At 39.5% G+C, this 25,151-nt stretch overlaps 1 protein-coding gene across 9 annotated transcripts in view; it reads right to left on the bottom strand.

The window, feature by feature from the left end:
- Positions 1-25,151, bottom strand: part of DMD (dystrophin) — a 1,940,210-nt gene that overhangs the window by 36,035 nt on the left and 1,879,024 nt on the right. For 6 of the 9 annotated variants that reach the window (XM_057717394.1, XM_057717398.1, XM_057717397.1 and 3 more), the window contains 4 exons: positions 24,978-25,016; positions 20,625-20,690; positions 19,471-19,536; positions 16,586-16,744 (listed from right to left, as the gene is read on the bottom strand). In XM_057717394.1, coding sequence (XP_057573377.1) covers positions 16,586-16,744; positions 19,471-19,536; positions 20,625-20,690; positions 24,978-25,016 — 330 coding nt within the window. The remainder of the gene's footprint in view (positions 1-16,585; positions 16,745-19,470; positions 19,537-20,624; positions 20,691-24,977; positions 25,017-25,151) is intronic. The other 3 variants (XM_057717395.1, XM_057717404.1, XM_057717401.1) reach the window with 1 other exon arrangement.

The raw sequence follows: 25,151 nt of genomic DNA, 5'->3' as shown, positions 1-25,151 counted from the left end.
AGGAGAATTTTAATTCCTGTTATTCCAACAGGAGTTGAAAGTCCACTAACCAAGCCCCACACACTGCTATGTCCTGCCCCCCTCCCCCCAACTCCCCACTGCTCATCCACAGAGATGTTTATCTTGTTTTAAAGTCCAGTATGGCTTTTTAATTTCTTTCACTCCATATATTACCTACCACTGGATAAATGGTAGGAGCGGAAGACAACGTCTTAAAGCAAAAGCTAACATCATCTTAACCAGAGACCTACCAGGACATGCCGATTATGTAAATGTATGGTCAAGGTTCCCTCAGTACTCGTTCAAATCTAAATTTACCAGAACAGGTTTCAATGCACCAAACAAGTGCCGTCTCCTAAACAAATATGTGGCATACATAAAACTTCTGTTAAGCTCAGTAACAAACTTGATTTTGAGGGAATGGTTTTTTCTCCTGATGCTCTGAGGCGGGACAAGCTGCCGTGCCAAAGGTTCAGAAAGCCAGAAACAGCACCAGAAATAGCTCAGAAGGAGGTATCATGGCCAAACTAAAGAAAATACAAAGTTCTTTCACTTGAGTCTAAATTCTCTTTTACAGGTATTTATGAATTTTCATGATTACCAGGAAAAGTGATGTTCAAGGAGTTGAATTAGAGATAACTTTGACTAGACATTTCCTAATAAATGTGGTCATAGTTACAGAGTGGTGTTAGGGGTTGGGAAGTGAAGCCATTTAGACCTTACGAACTCGGTCATTTTCTTATATTTAAAAACATCTATGTCAGCACCTTTTAAAGTATATCATAATGCTGGGTTTTTTTGGACGCAGTATTTATAAAGCGCATAGGGGATATCATTCCTATAAAAGATCAATGAGATACCACTCTTCCAAGATGAGTCATTTTAAACCTTAACCACAAGCACACAATCTGCTCATTGTAACAGTTGGCTGTCAATTTATATTGTTACGGATATATATATTTTGCTTTTCTTGAAGTTATACATGTACATTTCACCTCTATTGATTCTCTAATTGTTAGAAGGTATTTGTGGAGTTACAGACGAATATGTGTCAGGGATCAGACAACGACTCCGCAGAGAATCTACTGAGGTTCTTGATTATCTCGTAAATTATGTCTCTCTGGTAGCTCCCTAAAGAACACTAATTCAAATTCACTTCACATGGTTTCCGTCACCACAATGTCTTCCTGCAGCCAGTCTTGCTTAAAAAAAAACAAACAAAAAAATCTCCCATCCATTATTAATTTCTTATTCTCCACAGAGCTTAAAAAAATCCCTTCATTCTACAACTATGTAGCTGTATCCGATCAGTTTTATGTCATCATGTGTATAAATGTGGTTGTCCAGACAGAAATTTACATTAAATTTTTTTCCCTAACTAGCTAATGGCTATGAGACAAATCAAAGAAAAAAAAGAAAAGAAAAAAGAAAAAGAGAGAGAGAGAGAAATCAAACTGGCCTTACCTCTACCTGCTGAAAACATGAAAGCATCTGGTCCCTCCAGCAATCATAACAAGCTACATGCTAGTTATGGTAGAGAACATTACAACAATCTTTGTGTATTTTCTACTAATTTACAGATGTCAATCAAGTGTTTTCAGTGTCGGTCATGTACTCGTTACATGCAACTTGCCTACTGTGTGTAATTATGTAATTGTATGAAGATCACTTTCCAGCAATCGCTGTCTTCTGAACACTCTTATACATTAAACTGTATCAAAGCATGAACACACACAGGATCTATTTCATAAATTGGGAACCACTACAAAGGTCTGCATCTAAAAAGATTAGGCCCAGAGAAATGTAGCCTTACCCTCATACAGTATTAAAAGCAGCTAAATCATATCCACCAATCTGGATTCAGGCAAATGTAGTAAATCATAGAGAACTATTACAGCAACTATAAATCTAGCAAATTAGCAGTTTCTAAAAAAATGAGAAAGACACATTTTGCAAGCGTGAGGTATTTTAAAAACTGGAAATTGCACAGAGCCTTTTTCAATTATAATTAAAATATTTAAAGCTATACTGTAACATTTTGTCAAACACAAAGTCAAAAATACCCCTAAACTAGATGGGAAGAGACATTAATATGCCTTGGCACTAGCAGTGTGAGTTAAGGAGCTGCTCACAGGGTGGGAAGTAAAAATATGCATATTTTAGGTCTGCCTTAAGCAAAACAGTAAAAATGGCAGGAACCCCCAGGCTCCTGTTTCTAATCCTCTTTACATTGTCCCCTTGTTAATACATTCAGAGCTCTTAATTTCCAACCCCCTTCCTACTGAGTAAACCTTACTGGGACTTTATAATAATGTACCATTTCTTCCAGTGATACCTGCACTTCAAAGCGATGTTGAAGCAAGTAAAGAAAAACAAGATATATTTTCTTGGACACACTGCCTTTTTGGTGCCGTTTATCACCCATGGCTGAGGCGGGAATTAGAACAGGGTTTGAGAGCATGGTTTTGGAGTCAGAAAGACCTTGACTCAGCCAGGCTCTGCCACTTGCTGAGGCTAGGCAACTGACCCAAGCCCTCACCCCATCAGGAGGCTCAGTGAGTCAGTCGGGTCCACATTCTATATGCACAGCTTTGTTAGTCCTAAGTGTTCATAATTATTATGACTTCTTTCTCTCTATATTGCGCACTCTTTGGATTTGGAACCTCAGGTGTGCTGAAAGTCTCTTACCAAAGGGAAGTACTTAAGTAGTCTGAAATAAAAGCAGTCTAGTAACAGCTACTGAGCTTGGCAGAATATATACATACATATTGGAGGGGAGGATGCGCGCGCGTGCTTAGAAACTGATGCACCATTTGCTCTCTGTAATTCTCGCCACCCCCCCCCCCCCACCCGCCGCAGTCATTATTGTAGCTACCCCAGAATCTGGGAATTACTGTATATTGTCCACCATCTGTGCTATAGTAAAGTGTATCACAGCTGAGCATCTGGGCAAAATGAAATCACTGAGCTAAGATCACCAGGATGAGATTTCCTTAGATTTGACCAAATCTACTGGGCATGTGACAGAATTACAAAATTTTGTCCATAGATCACTGCTGTAATAAACTGTTCAGACCAAGTCTACAAGGTTAATGTATTTAGATATAGTCTAGTCTCAGGATTTGCCCTTGACATAGTGATCTATATCTTGCTCGAGCTCCATGAGACAGAACCTGACAGTATTAATTGGCTTCAGTTTTTTTTTTTAATCTTCAGTGACTTGACATATTTTTTCACACATTCCTGATCAAGGACTAACACAGTATTGTCCAAGAATAAATGTATTAATCAGAAGTTCAACACAAGAAGAGTTCATTTAAAAAATCCTGTTATACCTGCAAATAAGGCAGACAAACAAAACCCAAGACAAATGTGACAGAGACCAATCTTAACCATACAAAAAGCACACTAGGATTGGAAAGGTTTTAGAAGTGAGGAAGTCTAGTCGGCAGGAATAGTACCATTGGGAAAAATGTGTTTCAATTTTCAGACAAATACCATAAAATATCAAACTTTCATTGTCTGTGGTCAGCAAAAAGCTGTCACAGTCTCTAAGAGAATCATAATTTTAAGCTTTGTGTGTCCTGGCTTGAGTCCCTCATGAGTAGTTAGACTTGGCCTTACATTCTCCCAGTAAATTTATCTTGATGGCCTATTTTCCACTTCCTGGCATGCACTGCTATACACTCTTTGCCATATTTGATCCCATGGTCTCCTCTATTACAATGACAGAAACTACAGAATCATTTCTTTAAAGTAAGTCCCAGTACTTGTGCACAAATGGTTCCTGGCAGAATTATCCACAATAGCCACAAAGTGGAAACAACACAAATGTCCATCAGCTGCCAAATGAGTGTTTTCAAACGTGGTATTTCCACACGATAGAATATCATTCAGTAATAAAAAAGAATGAAGTACTAATACATGCTACAACATGGGTGTCCCTTTACAATATGCTACGTGAAAGAAGCCAGTTACAAAAGACCACGTATTGTATCACTGCATTTACGTGAAATGTCCAGAGTAAACAAATCCATATAAACAAAGCAGATTAGTGATTGTCTAGGGCTGGGGTGCAGTTGTTTTGGAAGAAAGGGAGAGTGATTGAAAATGGACATGGGGTGTCTTTTTGGGGTGAGGAAATTGTTCTAAAATTGGTTATGGGACAATGGTTTCACAACTCTGTGAATATACTAATAACCAGTGACTTAAACACTTTAAATAGGTTAATTTTATGGTATGTGAATTACAGCTTGATAAAGCTCTTATAAAAAATCAGTTCTAAATTCTAAATACTATTTCTCATAGCACAAAAGATATTTCCCCAAGGAAGTCAATAATTTTCTAATGCTCTCTCCTACTATGGAGGAATCAAGTTGAACCCATGCACATAAGAGAAAGATGGTGTGTACATGCCTGCAGAATTACCCATGCAGACACTTCTCAGTATTTTCAGCCAATGAACTTAAATGAGAGCCTCAAAATAAGCCCAGGGAATATTCAAGTCTGAGTTAACCTAAAGAACTTCAATGTTTTCAGTCCAATGGAAAATGATATAAAAGACAACCCACAGGACTTCCTAGATGGCGCAGTGGTTAAGAATCTGCCTGCCAATGCAGGGGACACGGGTTCGAGCCCTGCTCTGGGAAGATTCCACATGCCCCGGAGCAACTAAGCCCGTGCGCCACAACTACTGAGCTTGTGCTCTAGAGCTCGTGAGCCACAACTATGGAGCCCACGTGCCGCAACTATGGAAGCCCATGGTGCCTAGAGCCCGTGCTCCACAACAGCAGAAGCCACTACAATGAGGAGCCCGCGCACCACAATGACGAGTAGCCCCTGCTCTCAGCAACTAGAGAAAGCCCGTGTGCAGCAATGAAGACCCAACACAGCCAATAAATAAATTAATTAAAAAGTTATTAAAAAAAAAAAAGACAACCCACAGGATGGGAGAAAATACTTCCAAACAAAGCAAACAACAAGAGATTAATCCCCAAAATATACAACCAGCTCACGCAGCTCACTCTATGTGAAAAAACAAACAACCCAATCAAAAAATGGGTGGAAGATCTAAATAGAAATGTCTTCAAAGAAGACATACAGATGGCCAAAAAGCGATGCTCAACATCACTAAGTATCAGAGAAATGCAAATTAAAGCTACAACGAGGTACCGCGCCTCACACCAGTCAGAATGGCCACCATCAAAAACTCTACGAGCAATAAATGCTGGAGAGGCTGTGGAGAAAAGGGAACCCTTCTACATTGTTGGTGGGAATGTAAATTGGTACAGCAACTATGGAGAACAGTATGGACCTTCTTTAGAAAACTAAAAATAGAACTACCACATGATCCAGCAATCCCACTCCTAGGCATATATCCTGAGAAAACCATACCTTGGAAAGCTACATGCACCTCTGTGTTCACAGCAGCACTATTTACAATAGCTAAGACATGGAAGCAACTGAAATATCCATTGACAGATGAATGGTTAAAGAGATGTGGTACTTACATACAAAGAAATATTACTCAGCCATAAAAAAGAATGAAATACTGCCATTTGCAGCAACATAAATGCACCTAGAGATGATCATACTGACGTCAGACAGAGAAAGACAAATACCATGTGATATCACTTATATATGGAATTAAAAAAAAATGACACAAATGAACTTACTTACAAAACACAAGTAGAGTCACAGATGCAGAAGACAAACTTGGTTACCGGGGGAGGGAAGGCAAGGGATACATTGGGAGATTGGGGTTGGCATATACACACTACTATATATAAAATAGATAACTAATAAGGACCTACTGTATAGCACAGGGAACTCTACTCAATACTCTGTAATAACATATCTGGGAAAAGAATCTAAAAGAGAGTAGATATGTGTGTAACTAACTCACTTCGCTGTACACCTGAAACTAACACAACATTGAAAATCAACTATACTCCAGTAAAAATTTAAAAACAGAAAATGATATGACAATCTAAACAGGTATATAAAAGGATCTGGAGAAAAAACAATAACATAAGAAATAAGAAAAACAAAGAACAGAGCGGAAAACCAGCCAAAAAATCCAGCAGGGACCTAGAAAACTCCAAAGGGGCATTTGTCCATTCATTTAATCAACACGTATGTCTACACCCAGCACTACAGAGCGAAAGATATGTGAGATACCGTCCCTTACCCTTCAAGAGCTCACCTTCTAGGCTGCGAGATATTGCTTAGTCCATGATGACAAACCTTACACTAATGCAAAAGGACTGGGAATTATGCTCACTGTTCAAGCCACTAATGTAGGTTATTTCTATGTTTGAAATAATCACTTCGATTTACTGGGAAATTACAGGAAAAGGATCATATGGATCTACTTATAAACTGTAGTTAGCAGACAGAATGGTACCAAAAGGTAACCCAGAATTTGGAGATACAGAAAAAGGTCAACTTTAATTATCAACATAGTTAAAAGAAAGGGGGGGGGGGTGGTCTGGTCATCTGCAGAAGTCAGCTATTTACATACGTAATAGAAACCAGGAAACCATTTCTAACTGGGCTACTGGTGGAGAACTGGGCATAGCCAGTTACGATCAAGCACACCAGAAGGTCCTTGGTCTTCTTCCCACATCATGTTTTCTTCCTAAGAGAATCCTGTCCTCTCCCTAAGCCCACCACCCCCCCTCCCCAACCCATTACTCTCAATCCAGACTTTTCTTCTAGACTCCAGACCTGTCTTTTCAACAGTCTCCTGGATGTCTGCATTAACCATGGGTTCTGTGAACTTCAACTTGCTAAGTACCAAGCCACACAAGGGTGACAGATTCATCACTGATCCTCTACCATTTCAGTGCCAGAAAAGGAATCAGCTTCCTCAAGTAGGACACAGGACCATACGCTAGCTACACCTCTTCAACATTTATACCTTAATCTCTCATTGAGATGAATGTTACACCTGCATTCCTGCTAGTATCTTCCCATGTGTTGGTAATACACTTTTATATCACAACCAGTAACAACTGGCCTTTGCATCTAACAACTTAGAAAGCAAAATCCAACAGTAATTGTTATAGAAGCAAAAGTTCCTGTCTTTGGTAGACATCCTTTGAAATTCAGTCAGGTAACAACAATTAAGAACTCCATGTAGCGAATTACTTTTGTCAAGTTATTGGTGGAACTTCCTTTTGGTGGTTTGACTGGAAAGCCAGGTCACTCACAGTGGGATATTCCATTAAAAGACCTCACAGAATTATCCTTATGGGAGATGATTTACTACCTATCTTTGAATTTTCCAGAGTAAATCATTTTGGTCTCTGGGGTTGTAGGGCTTTACTACTGGAGAAAATCAGAAGTTACTTTTCTGAAAAAAATCCAGGCTTCATTCGCAGAGACAGTAGTACAGACCTGTATTTCTTACCAAAGTGAGTTCCACAGGACACTACAACTGGGCTGAGGTCAAGTGTGTGTAACCAACATTGGGTTAAACAGAGCTACTCATGTTTCTCTACTTCTGGACTCTTCAATGCAAATGCAAATTAATCAAGACTTCCCAATACAAGCACTTCCAAAGCTTATCTGTCCTTAGAATCTATCTTTTTAGAGTATCTTACAGGTATTCTGTAGAACACATTTTGGGCGAGAGTGACCTTCATCCATGGAGAACTGTCATCATTTCTTTGGTCTTTAATGGCAAGCTTTCCACAATTATCAAAGGCCACTAGAAGCAGCCACATAAAATTTCCTTCAGTTTTTGTTATAAAAATATTGATAAGGAGACTAGCCAGTCATCACATCAAGCATTAACACTGTTTAAGAGTCCAGGAAGGCCTGAGCTTGAATCCAGGCCCTGTTCCTTGCTAGCTGTATGACGTGTCCTTCATACTCTGTGCCATGGAGTCTTTATTTGGAAAACAGCCTCTCCTTCATAGGGCTGTCGTGGGGGTTAAATAAGATCTTACATGTACTCAGAACAGTTTTGGTCCACAGCAAGCACTCAAATGACAGCTATTTGTTTTTGTTGTTACTGTTATTCAGAACCAGGAAAACTATGGTGTTACCTTAGAAAGTTTCATGCTTCTTTCATCCCATATTGAGAGAGAGACAAATCATTGTTTCCTCTTATCCCCCTGCCTGCAGGGAACCTCAGACCCAATTTGAAGCTCAATTATATCAACTAAGCTAATCCCTACTATGTTCACTGCTTTACTCTTTCTCCTACAGGAATCTTACTGCTATGCTTTTTTAAAGAATCCTTTTTTGGAAAGTGACTACACAAAATCAATGTAGGAGACTTCCACTTGAATCAGCTTGGGCAAACAGAACTCAGTACGTGCAATACACAGTTCTTCTTCTCTATTTATTGACCTTGGCCAATCAGTAGCTTTTCTTGTGTGTGCTATGTTGTTGTTGTTGTTGTTGTTGTTGTTGAATGATCATTTCCTGGTTTCCTGATAAAAAATTTCATATCACCCAATTCCTCCTGCTCCAATCTCCCCCCGGCCTCATTCATTCAGTGACTTCCCATTTCTCTATCCCTTCTTCACTTGCCTAAGAGATCCTTAGTGAAGAGCCTGGCCATCTTTCAATGAACTGTTGCTCTATTCTTCTACCAATCTCCGTGGCTTCAGCTCCCTGCCTACATTTTTTTTTTCTAAATCGTCTCCTCCTCAAAAAGCCTTCACTGTTCAACTGCTTACAGGATAAAATCCAAACTCCTTTGCTTGACATGTAAAGCCCTTTAAACATATAGGGTCTCCACCTACCATTCCACCACTCTCTTATTCTCTGCATCCTGTGCTCTGGCCACACATAACTCACTGCCCCAAAAGTCTGGAAAGCTCATCCTTACTCCCTCTCTCAGCCTAGAAAACTCCTATTCAGCCTTTATCTTCACCTCCCTTTGTGAAGGTCTCTCCAGTCCCTCAGACAGAATTAGTCACTCACCCCGTGCCCTCAGAGCACTTGTAACACTGGGTTATAATTAGTTGTTTATATTTTAATGTCTTTTTATTAAATTTTGAGCCCCATGAGGGTACAAACCGACACATTCCTTTTTGTAGTCCTGTTTGAAAAACACATTAAGCATTCACTAACTATCTGGTGAATTGAATGGAATGATATCCTCAGGCCTGGAAAGCAACTGAAGAGAGTTAAAACTACAGTCAGTTCTACTGTAGCAGGATGGTCTGGTAATAAAAGCCAAAAGAAGGATGAGGGTCTTCATGGAGGATCTAAAAAGGGAAACTGGATTGTAAGAAGTCCAGCTTCCACCCAGCCTGCTCTGGGAAGATGGCAGCTGTACCAGCAAGTCATGCATACTGTTATCACCAGGGGGGTACTTCAGTTTTCCTGTGGTGTGAAGCAGTCCTCACGACTATCCCATTTCCTATGCCAAGATCTAAACTCGCCAGACAAGTTTATTGGTGTTATGATTTCCAAGATATCTAAGACCAAGAGGACCCTAAAATGGAGTGATAACTCCCGCTTTTAAAATACATGTATTCCTCATTTAGAGTATTTGCATGTAAAACTTATGCGGTTCTCCATCAAAAGATGAATGGATAAAGAAGATGTGGTGTATACACACACACACACATATATACATATACCTCTACAATGGAACATTACTCAGCCATAAAAAAGAATGAAACAATGTCACTTGCAGCAACACAGATGAACATAGAAATTATTATACTAAGTGAAGTCAGACAGAGAAAGACAAATATATATCACTTACATGTGGAATTTAACAAATAGTACAGATGAACTTATTTACAGAACAGAAACGGACTCACATAGAAAACAAACTTATGGTTTCCAAACGGGAAAGGGGGGAGGGATACATATAGAGTATGCGATTAAGAGATACACACCACCATACACAGAATAGATACACAATAAGGATTTACTCTATAGCACAGGGAACTATATTCAATATCTTCTAATACCCTATAATGGAAAAGGATTGAAAAAAAGGTGTATACACACACACACACACACACACACACACACACACACACACACACACACATATATATCCGAATCACTGTGCTGTATACCTGAAACAATATTTTCAATCAACTATACTTCAATTTAAAAAGATTATACAAGGCTACCTATAGTCCAAGTTAAATTTTGTTTTTCTGTCTACAGAGAATTTGTAATATGAATATTAAAACTGTGTTTACGGTGAAAAAGAAAATTTTCTTCTAAAAAAAAAACCCCTCATGCTGCTCCTCCAAAAGGTTTAAGGCAATATTAATACATTTAGTATAACAAGACCGTTAAAAAGAGGGAGAGCTCGGATCAAGGAGGAAAGAAATTGTCATTCTGGGTCCTCCGTCCACTTCCATGAATTGGATAGATGAACTGGTCCCCACAAGCTTCAATTAACTCAGCATAAACTGAAGGAAATCTAGTTATTGGGTTGCTTCGTTAGAAACTCTGCCCCGGAATCAGGGTGACCCCGCCCCACGTAACTGCCCTGTGTGTGTAGAGCGGGGGCGGTTGACTCCTGCACAGCTTATTAAGTGCAGTGGGTATGCCCTTCAGCTTCTCTTCATACGGCAGCTTCTCTGGCCATGAAAGACCTTGTCGGTTTTTGTGGGATAAGGAGCTCCCTTTCTCTATTAAGGCTCTGTAGCACTTTGTGTTGGGGGCTCATATGGCCAAGTGACACGAGGGCCCAGATTCATTGCATTTCTCATATACTACTCTTTTCCCCGCAATCCAACTTAAAAAAATGTGTAGACCAGCTATGAGAATCAGTCTCTACTAATGACCAATGATGTCCACTGGACAGTTAACATTCACCGTTACCTTCCCCACCCCCATTCCTTACCCTGGCTGCGTCAGCTAAGACATTATTTCCAGAAGGGGCCCTTCTCCCATTCAAAACCAGGCCCCCTCCTGTGTCCTTGTGCCCCTCTCCCTCCTGCCTCCTCTGGGAAAATGCTATCATTCCCAAGCTCTCTTCCCCTCGTCTTCTGGCATATTCCTCCAGCATATGTAAAATAATCAGGAATCTTTAAGTAGAATGAAAAGACCAGAGTGAACACTACATGGCACTGTGTGAAATAATTTCAACAACCACAAAAATGTTTGCAGATATTTGCAAATGTAGAGAATATCTTTGAGAGATCACATGAGGAGGCAGTAAAGGCGGCAGCTTCCAGTGCTGGGAGCACGACAGCCAAGGCACAAGGTTGGAGAAAGACTCACTTTTCTCTACGTGCCTTTTGAACCCTTTGGATTTCATACAATGTGCATGGATGACCTATTCAGACACAAAAGGGATTATATAGACACTCCAGTGTTTACACCGCCTAGAGTTCTGCCGAGCCCGGTATTGTCCTTCTGCCACACACTCACACCCTCCCTGGGTAGAAACATTCACTCTCAGTTCCAACCACCAGTTGGGAGCTGGGGACTCCCAGATCCGTTATCTCTGGCCCGCACCCCTCCCGCAAGCTTCAAAGTTCCATTTCCCGCCGTCAGACACTTGCCCGTGGATGTGTCACCGGAACCTCAAACTCCACGTCTCCTGCACCCCGTTCACCATCTTCCGGCCACCTGACCTTGAGGAAGGCCCTCTGTCAATCCTGCTCAACTGAAGGACGACCCTGCTGCTGCTGCTCCCCCTGAGCTGGGCGTCGCCGCTGCCAACCACCGCGGTCTCGCCCCGCCCCCGCCAGAACCGGGGTTCCCCCTCCCACCCGACCAGCCGGCCAAACAGCCCCGCCCCGCCCCTCAAATCTCCCTCAGCTGCAGCCCATCCTCCCCTCTTCTGACATCGCTCTGTAGGCCCTCACCATCCCTCTCCTGGGCTGCCGTGCTCCCTCCCCATCGGACTTCCTTCTTCCAGGACGGTGCCCCCAGCTGCGCACGTCACGCACGTGAGTGTACGTCTAACGCCATCACCGCTGGCTCACCCCCGGAGGCTCCCTGTACTGGCTGAGGAGGCCCCGACTCCTCGGCACCGCGGCACGTCCTTGGCCCTCCCCACCTGGCCGTGTCCTTCCCCACCCGCCGGGCTGACCTGTCCGGCTTCATCTCCTCCCACGTCTGGCCTTCTTCCAGAAGTCACGCAACTGTCTGGAGTTTCCCACACACCCCGCGCTGTCCCTCCCTGACACCTTTGTTTATGCTCCTCGCTCAGCCTGGGATACCCACTCCTGACCCCCTTCGGCGTCCCTGCATCTTGGCCATCTCCTCACCATCGCGTGAGACTCACACAAAGTCCTAAGGAAGGAACGTGGAATACAGATGTCCCGAGACTTGTGAAGATGGAAAACTATGAGCCCAGGTCCCAGTCATCACGTCATTTACAAGGGAAAGCAACGGGATCACGATTGCCAGCTAGTTTCATTCAGTGGCATAAGTAAACTACCTAGAGTTTCTCTAAATTTAACATTTACAATCTCACATAGCCAATGAAAAGGATCAAGGGAAAACTCAAATTTAGGCTGCATAATGACTGCTTGCCCAACAACGAGACTTAGGAAAGGTACTGAGTAGGTACTAAAAATCCATAATCTCCTGTCGTCATATAACATCTACTAACAATTTTAATTAACGTTGGACTTCACAGTGAAGCAGGTTAGTATTTACCCTCCTTTTAGACTTGGGAACAATGTAACCAATTTGATGTGCAGGCAGCAGAATGACAATGAGGTTTTGTCTCTCATGAAGGCTCCCTTTTCATTGCTAGGGTCATACCTAGGATTTCAGAGCAAGTCTGAGTGCATTTAGACAGTGCAGAGAAAAATACATGGAAATTTGACACTACGGACTTAAGTCAGGAGACTGCAGGCTTTTATCTATGCGGGAAAAAAAGCAAACTTTGAGTTTGCAGAGCTAAGGACACACAACGGAGCAAATTCGCAACACCCAACTGGTCTCGACCAAACAGGCAAAGGAGTGTTATCTGTGGTATGAGGGAGAGACATGATGCAGCAGTGAAACATTAAACACTGTGTAAGTCGCTAGTCACCCAAATTTCTGAGAGACTATCGAGAAAAGTCACAGTCAGACTTAGCTTTTGCCCAGAGCTTTCACCTTCTCTTTGTGGCATAAGCCAAGAATCAGAGAATGCCAGTCGGGGGAGACACGTGGGGCTTAGGATTTGGAAAATGAAGTTTGAACATTCTAAATTCATGACAAAGCAATGCTTGGTGCTCATCAAAGAAGTCTGAAAAAGGGAAGTATTCTGAAAAGCAAGCAGAAGAAAAGCTTTCGAAAGGCTTTTCTCTCTGAAATTAGGTTTCAGAAAGAATTTTAGCCAAAAGTACATGCATGAGTGTTACAGTGAAAATAAATTCAGCTTCATGTCGATTCATTTATTCATTAACTTATTCAAGACATATTTATTGAATGCTGCGTGCCACAACTGGGAGAAATGGAATTCTAAAGACAGAGATAACATACCCTTGAGACACTTCCTAATTAGCCACTTTCTGTTTTCCAAGGGGATGGTGGAGAGGTGTCATGAGTAAGAATAACAGATTTCAATAACACATCTAGTCAGGAAAGGGGATCTTCAAGCCTCTTTCCTTTGTTAACTGTCATTTGGAGACAACCCCTTACTACAGAATAAAGGAACACAGGATACACATAGACATGTGTCCAAAGCACATGGGATACTCTCAGTTTTAAACATCCTTTCCCATCTGCTCTAAATATGTGCTTGTATTTTTCAAATTATGTAGCCAGTGTAGCTAGAGGAAGACAGGTAGCTTGGCAGGCACTGAGAGGTGGCATCTAATGACCTCCCAGTTTCTCTCAGAGGAAGGACAGGAAATGGTGAATTACAAGCACCTTAAGCAATGCTCAATTCACGCATCATGAAGACAAAGCTATGGTCTGAGGCTCTTTGAAAAGAACTGCAAGAAGACAGGAGAGGAGAGGGCAAAGAAAACCAGAGGCCACCTTCAGGAGGGGAGCTTGGTAGAGACAGTTCTTTGGGATTTGGTAGGAACTGAAAACGTGAGAACGTAGAGGAAGAAAGGAAGCTCATCCTGACCTTTACTTGAGGGTCAAGACAACTTACAGAAACACGTGTACCAATACCGGATTCTTCGTCTTGGAGCTCTAAGCAGCCCTGGTGTAGTTTATTTTTTCTTTCTTTCAGAGAATCAACCATCTCATTCTTGGGGAATGGGTCTGGATATCTTTCAGGGTACAGTGCTTATCACTGGACCACAAGTAGATGGACAGGTTAATTCACATCCAGTCCTAAAAATATTCCCTCAAGGTACAGTCCATGGAATGTGCCACAATTCTATGTAAACGATATTTACATAGAATGCACAATTCTACGTAAACGATATTTACATAGGATGACTCTCCTTTACGCTCTGGTGGATATTTTGAGTCAGAAAATCTGGATTTGGATTTGGTTCTGCCACCGGCTGATTGTGAAATTTGGGTCAAGCCATCTGAACCTCTCTGAACCTGCATTTTCTCATCCATCTTTTACACAGAGTTTTAGGAAGATTAAATGACCCAAAATGCATTAAAGTGCTCTGAAATTGGTGAAACGATATACAAATGATAGTCCCAGTACTTTTCACCAATACTCTTTGGCCTGGTTGTCATGGTATGGAAGGAAAGTATAGTAATAATAAACAAGACAGAACTCCTGACCAATGAAATACAAAGACATATTACACAATGGACAGTCATACAGTACAAAAATATTTTTATTCCTGGGTAACTTCAAATTCTATTTATAATGCCTTTGACTTGACCCCTAAAATAATTACAGACTTAACATCAATGAATACTAATTATACCCAATAAAGTAGAGGGAAAGGTTTTATCTACCATGGTATTCACTGCTACTCTTACAAATAAGGCCAAAAATGATGTTACCATTAAAACCAACACAATGTTCCATATTACCTTCTGTATGGAACCTGTGTGACATCCTCTCTGTATTCTTAACTCAGGCTTTTACCAAACATTTCTGGAGAACCCACTAAATAGTCATGCTGTGCTAGGTACCACAGGGGACATTGAGAGGATTAAGACACAGTCTTTATTCTAAAGGCACTCACTATCTCCATTAGAGGGAGGTATTGGGGATAACGGATTTAAAAAGCACACTGAAACGCAGTTCTCTGAGAAAGGTCCAAAGTATTCTGAGAATACAGACAAATGATAGATTACTTCCAAATGTCAGGATCTAACAGGGTTCCATGGGGAAAATCATTCTGAGCAAGAGCATGGAAGATAGGTAGGACTCCTTTGCCAGATGTGGTAGTGCAGCGATGGGGGTTAGCAGCGAGGCTGAGAAGCAAGCTCGAGTTCGACCCAGAAAGTGGATGAGAGCAGGGTGCATTCAGAAACAGGAGCCACAACAGCATGGCCAGAATATAGGACGAAAAGAAGATGAAGTTGTAAAAAGCAGATCAAGAGAAAATTGTGGAAGGTTTAAAATGCCCAGCTGAGAAACCTAGGTTTTTTTTTTTTTTAAAAAGATGCAGAAATCCAGTGAAGGAAGAATGCCATGATGGGTCTTGGTTCTGGAAAGATGCACAACTGCAGTTAGTATGGAGGATTTATTGGAGGGGTGAGAAAGACTAAAGGGAAGCCAACCAGATAAGGAGCTCTGGCCATAGGTCAGAGGTACTGAGTGCTAGAAAGAGGCCAGTGGCAGCAGAAAGCAATGCGATGAATGGCAGTTTGCCTTTTCATCCTGAGGTGACACACTCCCCAAGGGCACTGGTTCTCAGACACACTGCGTTGCCTAGATTAAGAGCTCCTTGTGCCTTGGGCTAAACCAAAGAGATATAAGTACTCAAGTCCCACAAATGTGAGCAATTGGTCCTTTAAAGACTTGCCTGGTGGCATCTGTCTAAAGAAGGCACGGTGAGTTAGAAGTGATCATGTGCAAAAGCCTTTCTTAACCAAGGGACCTGTGATATAATAAATGTCATTCAAACGTAAAAGTCTAATGATCTGCCTTATCCTGACACCACACAATACACCTGAGTTTTACATCTTTGTCTTCTGTGCAGTCAGTATGAAATTTTCTTTTGCTCTTTTCCCATGAACATCTTTCTCAGGTGATGACTGACAACTGGAATTATCTCACTAATCTGCTAGGACGGTGAGCATAAATGCTTTTGGTATTTGATGATGGAAAATAAGAGGAACTAATTCATTCCCAAATATGACCAATGAGCCTACTTTCTTAAATGCTTTAAGATAGATAATATGGCCAAGCACATGTACAAATCACATAATCATAAAATTCAATGACCTACTTTGTTCTTAAATTCTATTCTCAAACATAAAATTAAAGCCTCTGAAATACATGCAACAAATCAAATACCACTGGCAGCATTAATTCCTTTAACACCTACTATATGAGTTCTTACTTATGCTATTGCATTCATTTGCTTCTTCCAGATGACAAAAAAAAAAAAGAGAGAGAGAGAGAGAGAATCTGTAAATGGAGCTAAACAGATTATCGGCGAAAACAATTAGACATAGAATGACTCTAAGTGAAGATTCCTGGCACTTTTCTATGTGTGCAAGTGTATGCACGCTGCATACCAATGACAAAGCTAGAAAGAAAACTCACCTGTTTTCTTCCTCAAGATCTGCTAGGATTCTCTCTAGCTCCCCTCTTTCCTCACTCTCTAAGGAAATCAAGATCTGGGCAGGACTACGAGGCTGGCTCAGGGGGGAGTCCTGGTTCAAACTTTGGCAGTAATGCTGGATTAACAAATGTTCATCATCTCTGGAAAATAAAATCAAAGGTTTTGGTTTTTTCCCCCCTTATTTTGTTTTGGGGGTCAGGGACTCGGGTGTGTATTTTAAAAAAGAAACAGTTATTTGCTCTTAACAATTAATTAGACCCTTTTTCCTGCTTTTATAGACATTTTGATACTCTTGAGGTTGTGGTCTACCATCCTGTTGGTGACAATTCCAAGTGCTTTGCTCAAATTTTGCATTTAATCTGGTTGGCCTATTTACATGGGTAAGTGAATGGCAGAACTACAGGAATACTGGGCCTCTACATTGCCAGTCTCACCAGTCGTTAGTAAATATTAAGAGACACAATAATAATGGCTGTATAACGCTTTCGCTACCAACCCTGTCAAGATAATCTGTTCACTCACCCACTGCATGGTTGATACTGACCAGGAAAAAACTGAAGCCCTTAAAATAATAGAGTAAATATCTTCTTAAGTGGAAGGCAATGTAACCAAAAAGTGTTGCTTCCGTAAGCCAGTGTGAATTTCTTAACCCCATACAGGCAGGATGGTAACAATAATGAAACTATAGGTAAAATGACCCTTTCACTCACTTAATGTTTAGATAGAGAAACAAAAATTGGCAGGGAAAAAAAAAGCCATTAGGGTGACTAATTACAAGAGGGCTGAACAACTCATTCCTCAGAGCAGCTTTTAAAGACCAATCTTGGGGAACAAAGAGATCAAAGGCTTCTATTTTGGGAGGCAGTTGCAATCTCCCCTTATATCTAGGAACTCTCTAATACACACCGGAGAAATTACTTTCTAAATGCATTGCCCCTTACTCCTGAGAAGCCTGTGTACCTCCCTCTGAGTTATAAGAACTTCATTCTGTTCCTAATGAGAGGCTAAAGCCCTTTGTTTCTGGCTAGATATCAGTAAGATGATACGTTAATATTTCCCTCTCCATGCCCACTTAATTTCCTTTTCTCATCTCCATGTCTTCTGAGTTGAAAAAATTTCAGATACTTGGGGAAAAAAATCCTCCTAATTTAAATGATCTCGGTCCATCAAGTCAGATAATTGGTTGGTAAGTTAAAATAATTATTGGGTGTTAAAAAAACAAAGTGAAGTCAAGCAACCTACCAAACCACTTCCCCAGATCTGCTCCAAAAATATCATGATAGTACCATGCAACATTGAGTCAAAATGGATTTTATGTCCTCAGAATAAGCTACAGCTAAATTTCGTTTACAAATAAAACTAAAGCAGTCTGACCGCCTCATTTGTTAGCTCTCTTTCTAAACTCTGAGGTTTTATTGCTAGGACTTTGCATGTTTAATTACAACATACAGTTATAATTGAACTTCTCTTTCTGTTCTCTTAGGCAGTCAGTGAATGGCAGCCATGATTGTACACATACAACTTGAATTACTGTGAATGTGCTACAGCTTCTAATATTCAAATCGGTGGCCCAAAGAAGCAAATCATTCAGTTGTTTACACTTGGTTGATTCTTTGCTTACATATTTTTCTGTCAAAGTAGTTTACATATCAATAGTATTAATACTTTTCCCCATAGCTAAGAAAGCAAATGCACCACAGTTATGTCTGGGGGGCAAAGGTTGTTTTGTTTTAAGTAACTAAGTCATATATGAACGGCTGAGTGCTGACTTTATTATTACCTTGATCACCTTTATGTACCAGCTGAGATGACTTATTCTCGTGTCTTCAATAACCAGTTATGTATAAATGCCACTTGGATACTATTTCCTTCAGTCTAATCCTTATAAAGCCTATTTCTCACCTGGGTGTGACTTTGGGTTGCCACACCAACTACATCTGATAAATTTACTGTTTTCCCTTTGCCTAGATTCTTTAGGACTAAGTCGTGAGACATCCATACCTTATCAAATTAAAAACAGTATGTCCCTGGAGTAGATTTCATCTCTCTACATTATCCATTCAGTTAGCAGAGCCTTATTTTCTCCTCCGTATTAGCTTCTCAATCGTTTCCCTCCACCTCCGGCTCTTGGTTCATGGCAGGATTCCTCTGTGCTCCTTCTTGGGACGACTTCCCCTCCTCTGTAGCGAAGCCTCTGTTTCCCTGCCAAAGCTGCGTTCTCTGCCACTTTGAACACCGCTCTCTCGCCTTTCTTAAATGTGACAGGCCTAGCTTCTCATCCCCCACCACAAAACTGTGACCTCAATTTGTACTTCCTCTTCCAAAACCCTTCACAAGATTGCCTCACTTTATTTAGCTCATGAAGATACTAAATCACAAAAATCTACTAGTCAGGATCTCTAAAGGAAAATGCCCACCTAGCCTACCATATTGGACTACCAATGCAACTATACCAAGATTATAGTTCTACTCCCCATGAGTGGAGAAAATACTACTTAGCCATCGCTTTAAAAATTAATATCCAATCCCTTTAAATATCCTGCAGGCTGGGTCAAAGATTAAACATTTAATATTGTTTAAGTATTTGGGACCCTGCAATTTGTGGTAGTATGGCATTAAATAAGAATAAGGCAAAATGTCTGGGAACATTTTGTAACACCTGGAATACCAATAATGCCACCACGTGGATGAGCTCATTCTGTGTCGGGCTGTCAAGAGTTAAAGAAAAAAAAGTCAATGAATGTCTCCTTGAAAGATCAAATGAATATAAATGCTAATTCCTATCTTCTGCTGCTACCCTACCTCTAAATCCCTCAAAGCAATTTCACGGTCAGGAACATTTTGTAAAAAGAGACAGGATACTTACATGCTCTCATTAGGAGAGATGCTATCATTTAGATAAGATCCATTGCTGTTTTCCATTTCTGCTAGCCTGATAAAAAACGTAAAAGCTCATTAAAACTTATGTGACTTCTTAGAATCTATTCAAGACCTAATCGAACATTCCTGAAAACTAAAGGATAAATCATGTCGAGAGGAGAAAGGAATCCTTCATATTAAAGGATGTGTGTATTGGCCTAACCGTTTGAGGCAGCGAGTGCTGGACCACAGCTAGGTAAGTAGCTTTACATTTACGCTATCAATTACAAGAGAAGTTGTATTTTTTTTCTTCACAGATTGATCTTCCTTCCACTGAGAAGAGGCCTTTGTTTTCACAAGAAAAGCTTCCCTAACAACAAATACACTCTGTACCTTACACTACCCCGTGTGTTTTTAAAGACAATTAAAGCTTTCAACTGATGACAGAATTATATATAGCTAGTTAATACTTCCCATGGTTGATAAACACATTCAGCAGTTAGAATATTGATAAAAGATAGATTCACAGTATGCTCTCTACACATTCTGCCACCAATTTTTACCTTTAAAAACCTCCTTCACCTCACACAAAAATAAAGTCTTTTTACAACTTAAAAGTTAACCAAACGCTTACAGATTTACTTAACAAGCATATCTTACAATTAACAATTTAGTTTTTAGATATAAAAGTTACCTCAAACGCAAAGAAAGTGGGACAGACAGGTCCAAGGATTAGGAAAATCTATTCCTTTCTTTACAGCGTATTACGTAAAATACACACAGAAATGGAAAGCCAATGCTTTCAGATTCTCCATATAACAGTATAATTTCTTCATATACTTATGTCTGGTCTAGCAGTTTTCTAAGAAGGTTAGATGATTTCTAAGTCGACTGATGAAACGTGCTCAGTATATAAAACACAACAAAGCTATCAGGAACGTTTAAAGGCCAGGGTTGGGGAGACTGTGTTGGGCTGATGCTCTTATTGGTGTCCAAAACCAACATGCAGTGGAAGGGCATGCACGTTACAGGGCAAGCTGATTAGTAGAAATCAGACCAGATTGAGGAAAAAGAAAAGATTGGTTCAAAATTCTTATAGGTTAGCTTTCCTGGGTTAGTTATTTCAATCAATATTTGCCTGGCATTCAACTAGTCTCATACCTGCTAGCATAATGTTCAATGCGTGAATGAGTATCATCGTGTGAAAGCTGGGGGGACGAGGCAGGCCTATAAGGCAGAAAATGTGATTAGTCACAGATACCATCCATTAATGGAGAAAAAACCCCCACCACACAGTTAGGTTATATACATGGCCTACAATGCTTTTATTCTAATACTATGGACAATGTACACATTTAGTTGTTCCTGTATCTTAGATATCATCAAGTATTTAGAATCCAGGTTTGAGAGAGGATCTCTCACACTTCTGCTTTTCTCAAAAGCCATAAAGAGAGATCGAAAACGTCTCTGGAAAGTTTCAATTATAGAAAAGGTCGGGGCAGACAATCTCCACGTGACATTGTGTCCTCCTAGCTTGTAATGTCTCATATCCTATAGTTCTGAAATTGTGTTAGCGGTATGCGGTTTAAAATTTTAAACAGTTTACACCTGTGCCATTTATTAGCTGCCTTCTTATTGAATGGAAACTGTACATTTGCCTAGTACATTTGCAGTTAATGATTTTAGTTCCAAAGAGGCCACTCCAGTCCATGACTACTTAAGATTCCACGTATCAGGATGTCTTGGTCTGAGCTATTTTGTAACGGAGGAATATATCTACCAATTTAGCAGCAGGGCTATATTACTACTTCATCCAGTTAAAGTGAATGGCCCCAAATTAAAATGTGATCTTTTAAAAAGAATGACTGACTTGAATAGAATGTCACAATATCTGAAATATTTCTTATTAGAGACACTGTGTGCTAAAATACAGAGGGGAAAACAAGAGAGGAGGATTAGCAAGCAACGTCCATTTACTTTAGGGAGTATCAAAACCTACTTTTTTTGGCCTCATAGATGAGAATTTTGGTAGGGTTGACGTGCTTTCACCTTCTCATATCTGATCTATTCATTATCCTTGAAGTTTCTATAGTATCTTTTAGATTAACCTTAGGAAAATATGCATCTGTTCTGAAAACTAGTTTGGGCCTGTGCTTTTTTGTTTTAACTGAAATAGGACAAAAGGTCTCTTCCATTTCTCTCCTGACACAGAAAGCCCTTAGGTAAAGGCATGAATCCAAAAGTCAACAGTAAGCTATTCAGTAAGGACTAGTTTAGTCCAATGTCTAAGCAGCATTCAAGCACTTGGTCAGAACACTACGAAGACTATCTCTGTTTTTCCTTACAGTAAAAGAAAAAAAAAAGAAAGAAAGAAAGAAAAACGTGTAATTACCTAGGCTTACATAGGAAATGTGCTAGAAATCTGTATTTCTTAAAGAACATTCACAATCATAAGATGATTACAACACACTGCAGCAAATAACCAGGGAACTGAAGTCTTGCCTGAGAGATCAATGTCTTATTTATGAAACCAATGTTGTCTAGGTCAAGTGTCACCATCATCAAATTTGGAATGAATTACAAAGATGCTTAAACTGTCATGAGGAAACAAAAGGATGACTACCCAATTTACTAGGCAGATCCAAAGATTTCCAGGTGAATCTTCACCCTAGTTTTGGAGGTAATCTGCTAATTTCTTAGAACCCTGGAACAGCCCATTATTAGAAAAATGCTAAGGTTTGTTTTGAAATATTCACTGCAGGTCAAGATAACTGAGTACTTGGATTACTTGGTTTATAAGCCCTATCTTATGGAACAGACCAGTCTTTCTTATAAGCTACAAGCCCACCATCGAGGAAAATACATTAGTGTTTCCCTAGCAATAGTTGCTACCTTGGCAGTGTAGAGAAGAAAGGAAACATGAGACCTTGGAGCATAACTACACTGAGAAAGCTAGGCATGGAAATGCAAAACACTTTAATAAAATCTTAAACAGAAAATCTTATGCAGAGCTTTAATTCTTAGCCTTGAGGATATTTCCATGTTATTTTTCTTATTAATGTACATAGCACCTAACACAGCATACACAAGCACGAGAACTCATAATAACCAAGAAATCTAAAAAATATATATATATACACTGAACAAGGTACTTATTAAACCAGACAATGAGCCAAAAGGGACTACTGAGAAGAATCATTTCAAAACCAAGAATTAGTAAAAAGTACAAAACCACTTAGTCCAGAAACAAAACTAAATGCAAAACTTTCCAAAACACTTTCCCAAGGGAAGGTAAGAATACTGTTCTCCCTTTTCACTTCCTAAATACAAAATGATATACCCCCCACCCCCGAAAGGATTATTCCTGTTATTCCTATTATCGTTACTGGCCAATTCCATCCCACCCACCACCATTTTCTCTTTTGTGACAACTCCATGAATAAGTTTTCAAAGCAGAATAGCTCAAAGAATATTGTTTGACTGTCTCGGTTACGAACAAACAATATAAAAGGTTTATGCTAGGTTTACTTTCAAATAAGATGACAAATGCAGGTAAATAAGGGTTTTTTTCTAAGGAAAAACAAAAGATCTCAGTAAACTTTCAAATTCTGTGATCCGTACTGAATGGACTAAATGCTGTCATCATCACAGGATTTGTTAACATTGGATAGAATTCTTGCAAAATATAACACCTTAGGACCTGGCTCTTCTGCCAGAATAGAATAGCTTTGCGATTTATCTTATAAATTATTTACCGTCCCATGCGCAGAGACTTTAAAAAAAAATTATTGGTATTACAGGGACTTTAGCCTGCTGGGTTTCTTTTCTTCCTCGAAATTAGAATTTCCCCCTATTTCTGAATAATCTAGCATACTTTTTAGAAAAAGGCAAAGTGGGAGTAGGTTTCAGTTGTTAGAGAAGATATTTTGTAAAAGAACGTTCTTAGTTTGAAAGTTCTTCAAAATTTAAGAAAGATAAACACCTTCTACTTAAAATAAGTTATATTAAAGTGTCATGAATTGTTCGCATTAGCTTATGGACACAATAAACTCCTGTCTCTAGTTATTCTTTATTATGTTGTGCTACCTCTATGTGTTTTAAAAAATTAACCTTTAGCATATTGGTCTTTTGGATTTGTCAGTTGGTTAGAACTTCTTCCAACACAGAGTAAATCCATTTGCTTATTAAGATCCAATCAAGCTGAGAATTTCAGTATATCAATTTTTTAAAAGTTCTTTTTTTTAATTTATGAAAGGCTTTACCGTCTGTAAACAAACAGACTACCTGGGATAGGGAAAATAATTACCAATAACAAGGAACATAACTGAATCTAAATAACTCCCCAAGTTGTTCAAGCATGATGATTAAAGAAATCAGGTATAGCTATCATATCTGAAAATTAAAGCGCATAATAAGGCAGCTTTTCAAAAGAAAGGAAAGCCTTATACTTCCTTTGGGCCAATAAAGACTTAAAATAAACTTCAATTAATAGTTTGCATTTATCACTACAGGATTTTTTTTTTAAATGACCTACTTTAAATTAAATTACATGGTAGAATAAAAAAGACCCAATAAAAGTAAATTGAATTCTTATATAAGCCCGCCTTCCAAATTGGTCATTTCCCTCTTATATGTAATAGAGCTGTCTGACTTTAAATAAATATTTTAATAAAGTGCACTCTGAAATACCAAAATTTTGTTATAAAAACCCCACACAATATATCTTTAAAACAATGTACACTTTGTTTGCTGATATATAAATCACAGACTCTAAAAAGTTTTCTAATGACATAAACTTTGAGATAAATCAATTATCTGTTAATATCTAGTGTTAGTAGTATTAATAATACACACCAATAACAATAACAAAGACTACAGTACACTTTCCTTCCAGTGTAAATGTGTATTTATAAGCTGGCTATTTAGCTTGGAGAAGAGAGTACCGTGAGTTTAGGTCAAAATTGAGAAACTCATGTATATAAAGATAGCATGGCATTACCTGATAAAAAGTCCACATGCCTCATTGAAATTATTCAACCAGACTCAACATCATACCATGAAACAAATTTTGTTGATTTTTAATAGTCCTCTTACAACAGGCCCTAAAGAATAAGCCATCATCCTTTTGAAGGTCCTAAAGCACTGAATCTCTAGAAATATGGCTAAAGAATGTTATTGTGCAATCAGAAGGCTCTTCCCTGCTTATAATGAAAATATATAAACATGTCTCCCAGGAATATAACCAACAACCCAACAATTTCTTTGATGTTAATTTGAACTCCAGGCCAGGATTTCTGCTGGTTTACATCTGACCCAATGGGAACCTGAAAACCTCACTGATTCTCCTGGTCTGCGGTGGATGGCACCCTCAAAGTCTTATCAAGGGAAAAAATTTTGAAATGAAGGAAGGGAAATTAAAATGTCTTTAAACAAGACAAACAGAACAAAAATTTTCTAAAAATCAAGCAAGCAAATGTGTTGGTGGTAACAGCACCCTTCAGCAGAAGTACTCACGCAGAATCTACCGGCCAGAAGTTGATCAGAGTAACAGGACTGCAAAACAAAAAATGAGGTGGTGAAGAGAGACACAGGCAAACTCAGCCACAAAAAAAAAAAAAAAAAAAAAATACTGAAAGGTCAAAATAAATGAAATCCAATTAAGTATGAACCATGGAAAGCAACAGCCAA

This window comes from Hippopotamus amphibius, chromosome X (assembly GCF_030028045.1).
Source record: "Hippopotamus amphibius kiboko isolate mHipAmp2 chromosome X, mHipAmp2.hap2, whole genome shotgun sequence".
Taxonomy (NCBI): domain Eukaryota; kingdom Metazoa; phylum Chordata; class Mammalia; order Artiodactyla; family Hippopotamidae; genus Hippopotamus; species Hippopotamus amphibius.
Note: the sequence above shows the minus strand (reverse complement) of the source record. Positions and strands in the feature narration are given on the sequence as shown.